Raw genomic sequence first — 5,386 nt, 5'->3', positions numbered from 1 at the left:
CATGGCTTCTGATATTGGATGTACCTGCTGGAGCTTAAATGAAAGACATGTTCATGTAGGATTGTTTCAGATGACATACATAAGGTCGTGACATCTGATATGGTTGTACCTGCTGAAAGTTATAAAAGGAATTATTGGATTATGCAGGATTTTTCCAGGATGTCAGACCCGATGTTATGACATCCTGTACACAGAACATTCAGTATGAATGTTTGGTGTTTTATGATTGCACAAATAATCACAATCTTTGAATGATTGAAGATCTGATTAGCTGGCGCATTCAATCATGGATTACAACCAGATTTACTTATTTTCCAAGGAGATCTAACCAGATGTTATAAAAAGATTTGATTGGAAAATAGATTTAGGGTTTTCAAGATGTCCAAGCCCAGTTGAATGCTTCTATAAAAAGGGACTTAGAAAACCTGTTTGAACACACAACCAATACTGAGCGAAATACGGATAGAGAGCTAGGGTTTGTGTCTGTTTAGTCGTAAAACTTGTAGGTCATTCAAGTCATCCATTGATGATTGAATTGGACTGATTTGTGGTTGTAATTTGTCACTCTAAAGTTGTTAAGCAAGAGTGTGTGTCTTCTTGATCAAAGCTGTGAAGCAAGATCAAGAGTGTGTCTTCTTGATTGAAACTGTGAAGTAAAATCAAGAGTGTGTAATTGAAAAGTATTTTCTTTTCTCAAGGGATTGTTGTTTAAAATCACTGGTGTGTGATTGTAGGGAAGTGAGTGGATTCTCATATCTAAGAGTGCCTAGGTAGAAATTGCACGGGTAGAGATTAGGTGAGAAAGACTGTAACTTATTGAAGTGTACGGAGAGTCTTTGAACTGATTCTATTATAGTGAATTTCCTTCCTGACTTTGTAGCCCCCAGATGTAGGTGAGTTGGACCGAACTGGGTTAACAATTGCTTGTGTCTCTTGCATTACTATTCTCTATCTTTATCCTGTTTGCATTACTCAGATATTAGTGTCGTGACATTACCTTTGACATCTCATATCTGATACCAGAATTTCAATTTTGGCAGATGAAATGTACATTTCATCAATCCCCTAAATCCAATGATTTTAATCCAACAAAAGTCAAATCAACCTTGACCAAGGCCTAAACACAATAGTCAAACTCCATAAGTCAATAAAAATGGCTCAACACAATTTATTTCAATTAAACAAATTAAAAATCAATTAAAAATGCATTAAATTAAATTATATTTTATCAAAAACCTAAAACCTTTTCAAAACACCAAATAAATGGCCAAGAGATTTATCATACGTCAAACAAGGTCAAAGGACCTTGGAGAAAAAAATTCACTATTTTTAAAAAGTCAGAAGTATTTTTAAACAATTAAAAATATGCACAAACACAATTAAATCATGAAAAATATCAATATTGATCCAAAAAATAATTTAAATTAATTCAGAAAATGAAATATAAAAATATTTGAATTTTTTTGGTGAAAGTCCCATATTTTTTGGATCAATAATGAAATTCATATGAATTAATGAAAATAAAGCAATTAAAATGAAAATTCAAAAATTCAAAATTACGTGGACCATCTGATCTCCCTCATTAATTGAGGTGGCATATCACATGGTACAAAACGCGCGTTCTACATGGTCCTGAGTCAAATGAGCAACACATGTGGTAATCACAACCAACGCCCCAGATTAAAACATTTAGAATGGATCCTGTGGTTGAGAAGCTTGCCAACACATCGCCGGAGCCAGAGCTCCGGTCTTCTTCTCCGGTGGACCTCACCAGACTGGTCCACCTTCAACCATCACTAGAATTCTAGTAACAGACTATCGATGTCACACTGGATGTTATGACATTCAATTCTGCGCAGATAGGTAATGTATGCAAAAAGTAAATGTAAAAAGCAGTAAATGTAAAAAGCAGTAAATGACACAGAGAATTGTTTACCCAGTTCGGTGACAAACACACCTACTCTGGGGGCTACCAAGCCAGGGAGGAAATCCACTATAAGAGGTATTAACTCAAGACTTAAACCACCAGTTTAATCCTATCACTTAAGACCTACCCAATGCAATTTCAATCTAAACTAAGACCTGAGTACCTACTCATTCCCCCTCAATCACAACAATGATTACAACCATTAAGAATTTTAAAGTCAGTGGTGAAGATATACTTCAAATAACTCTTGATTGTGCTTAAAAGCTTTAATCAAGAAACACAACACTCACGCTTAAAAGCTTAGAGTGACACAACAATTACAACTCAATAAACACCCTAGTCCAATGCAATCATCTAGGTGATAATTGCTTGGCTCACAAGTAAAACCTAATTCAAGACACAATGAAAGTACAACAATGATATATAATGATATATAATGATATATTGAATTCTTCACGCTTCAAATCACTCAATTGCTGAAAGTAGGATTGCCATCCTTTTATAATGCAGTACTTGGGCCTTGAACTTGAATTTCATAAAATTAGGGTTAAGCAAGTTAACCTAATTTCCACACATTAGGGTGCTAACAAATAGGCTATATGCTAGGTCTCTTAATTTTAGCATAACTGTTAGTTTCCTGAAAATCAGCCTGAGATAAATACTGAAACATAACAGAAAAATTAGCCTATACTTTAGCATCTGCTGTCAGGGATGAATGTCATAACATTCAGTTTGACATCCAGAAAATGTTGTCATGAATGAATGTCATAACATTCAGTTTGACATCCAGTAAATCCTATATTAGCTAATCCTGCAGCATAGTACTTAAGCATGTCATGACATCAGTCAAGACATCTAAGTACAGTAAGTGTTCTAACATAAATTGCAGCCAATCAAAAACATCTACAAACTCCCCCTTTGGCAAATTTTTGGCTAAAATAACTTGGCATCACAATAGAGTTCACAGCAGCAGAAAGAACACATCTAAGCAGAGAATCAAATTAGCTAATACACTTAGCAAACATAGAAGTTAAACTTCAAACAGCAGCAGCACAAGAGAAGATCAAGCAGAGAGCAAACAACAACATAACCTCTTGTTTAGAGGACCTTCAACTTCAAAGAAATCTGTTGTCCTGGGGTACAAGTGTTACTCCCCCTTTTTGTCAAAAATGTTGCCAAAGGAACACTTAGTATTACAGACCCAAAAAAAAATACAAGCAATTATCAGAAACACAAGAAATGTTCTAGTCATCTGACTCAGAGTCAGCATCATCATTTGTGCCATCATCAGGACTGGCATCTGCTTCTCCCTCTTCACCTTGTCTTTCAGCTTCTTCTGCAACAACAACAACTTCACCAAATTCTCCACCATCAGCTAGCACATCACCTTCAGTCATCTCCAAAGAGCTAATCAATTTTTCCAAGTTCAGCTTCCTTGCCTCTAATTCCCTGCAGGTTTCTTTGAGCATTGCAATGACAACAACTTTACCTGGCTGATTGCTTACACGTGATGTCTCACCTGATGTCATGACAATGTCAGGGACATGGGTACCTAGGAACATCTTATGATTGAAAGACATAGGGCTGTCTCTTTTCTTCACAAAATCATTCTCAGTTAAGTTGTTTGGAAACTGATTCAAAAAAATACCACAGATGAGAGAAGGAAAGGTTATAGGACCCTTCATACTGAAGCTTCCTGCATGCTTCAAAGTTTGATCAAAAATATAGGAGCCATAGTCAAATTTGGCTTTGGTTCCAACAACATATATAAACTTTCCAAGCATTACAACAACTGTAGATTTATGATTGGTGGCCACCCAGTTAGCAGCTCCGATCTTGTGCAGCATTGCATACTTGACACTCAGTTTACTTGCCACCAATTTTCCTTTGAGAGGCCACTTCCTTACCTGATTAGCAGTGATGACTTGACATATTTTGTTGTCAGTCACCTCAAGCTCAGGTTGAGCTTCATCAGGCCTTCCCAAATACTTGTTGATCACTGAAGGAGAGAAATTTACATACTTGCCTCTCACATACACTTTCCTGAATTCCTTAGACTTGCCATCAACACATTCTTCAGACAAATTAACAATAAATTCCTTTACCAACATCTCATAGCACTTTGAAAACTGAGTCACAACCTTCATTAAACCAGCCTCTTGAATAAGATCCATAATATCCTTACAGTCTAGGACATTCTGAGCTAATTCCCTTTCCAAAGCCAGCCTCTTCTGATAAACATATTTCCACCTGTTTACACTTGAAGCAAAATGAAAAGATATGTTGTCAATTGGTACCTCAGGGACACTAGCTGCAAGCTTGCTAGTGGTTGGCTTCTTCTTTGACAGAATGTCAGAGACATTACAAGGAACATCTGAGTCAGACTCAATAACAACAAACTTGGTCTTCTTTTTCTTGGGCACCACTTTGCTCCAAGATTTGGTTGGACCATGAACTTTCCTCTTGAGGGAACTCTCGGCTTCCACCGTTGTCTTGGAAGAGGTTGGAACATCAATCTTCTTTCTGGGGGACCTTTGAGCCACAATTTTGTTTTCTCTCCTAGTCATAACCCTTTTGGCTATGCTAGGGAGGATAGAGGACAACAGCTCATTATCAGAAAATTCCTCCAGGTCTACTGTTTCAGCCTCACAGTTAGGGTTGTCACTAACATCATGAGTGACATGAACTTCCTCACGAGCCACATTATCTAAGGGTTTGTCAACATTTGACTCCTTATGGGCATCAGTTTGCTCAACATCATCAGAGATGTTCTTTCCTAAAGACTCAGTATTTTCTTGATCAGCAGCAATATCAGGTTCAATAGTGTTTAAGGGAATGGAAACCCCAGGGACCTCATGATTTCCAGACAGTATTCCGGTCACTATAGTGGCAATGGCATTGTGAACATACCTGGAACCTTCTTTGGTTCGTTCCTCAAGAACAATGGATGAGGAGAAGCCTGATATAGTTTCTTTAGGTCTTCTTGCATGTGGGGTATTCACAGAGTCAGCAACAAGATCTTCTCTGTTAGGGTTGCTTGGTTCAGCGCTAGGAGAACAAGGCATGTTCTTGGAAGGATAAGAGTTGGATTGTTGAGACATGATGAGTATCTTAGAGACGAAATGAAAAATTTCTCTGAGAGGATGCTTGCGTGAATGGAAGTTGAAAGAGTGGAAGAAGTAACGCTTGTTGCAAGTGAAATAACTATTATCTGTTGACCAATCAGAGCACACTTTCAATTATTTAATAATTTGAAATATTAAACAGTAAATTCCTAACATCCTTAGTTGCTATAATTCCTCAGAAAGACATATTCCCAACTTGCCCCTTAAATTTTCAAATTGAGTAGCATTCAAAGCCTTAGTAAATATGTCAGCAAGTTGTAGTTCAATTGCCACATGTTCCAAGGTAATCACTTTGTATTCTACCAGATCTCTTATGAAGTGATGTCTAATGTTA

The 5,386-nt window shown here is 37.1% G+C and overlaps 1 protein-coding gene across 1 annotated transcript; it reads right to left on the bottom strand.

Annotated features, from left to right (window-relative positions):
- Window positions 1-3,171: 3,171 nt before the first annotated feature.
- LOC127136069 (uncharacterized) lies at window positions 3,172-4,992 on the bottom strand. The gene is made up of 3 exons (XM_051062674.1): window positions 4,274-4,992; window positions 3,877-4,177; window positions 3,172-3,834 (listed from the first exon to the last, which is right to left on the bottom strand). Exons 1-3 carry the CDS (start codon window positions 4,990-4,992, stop codon window positions 3,172-3,174), a joined length of 1,683 nt encoding a protein of 560 aa, XP_050918631.1.
- Between the last annotated feature and the right edge of the window lie 394 nt (window positions 4,993-5,386).

This window comes from Lathyrus oleraceus, chromosome 4 (assembly GCF_024323335.1).
Source record: "Lathyrus oleraceus cultivar Zhongwan6 chromosome 4, CAAS_Psat_ZW6_1.0, whole genome shotgun sequence".
Classification (NCBI taxonomy): domain Eukaryota; kingdom Viridiplantae; phylum Streptophyta; class Magnoliopsida; order Fabales; family Fabaceae; genus Lathyrus; species Lathyrus oleraceus.
This window is presented reverse-complemented; position numbering and strand designations above follow the sequence as displayed.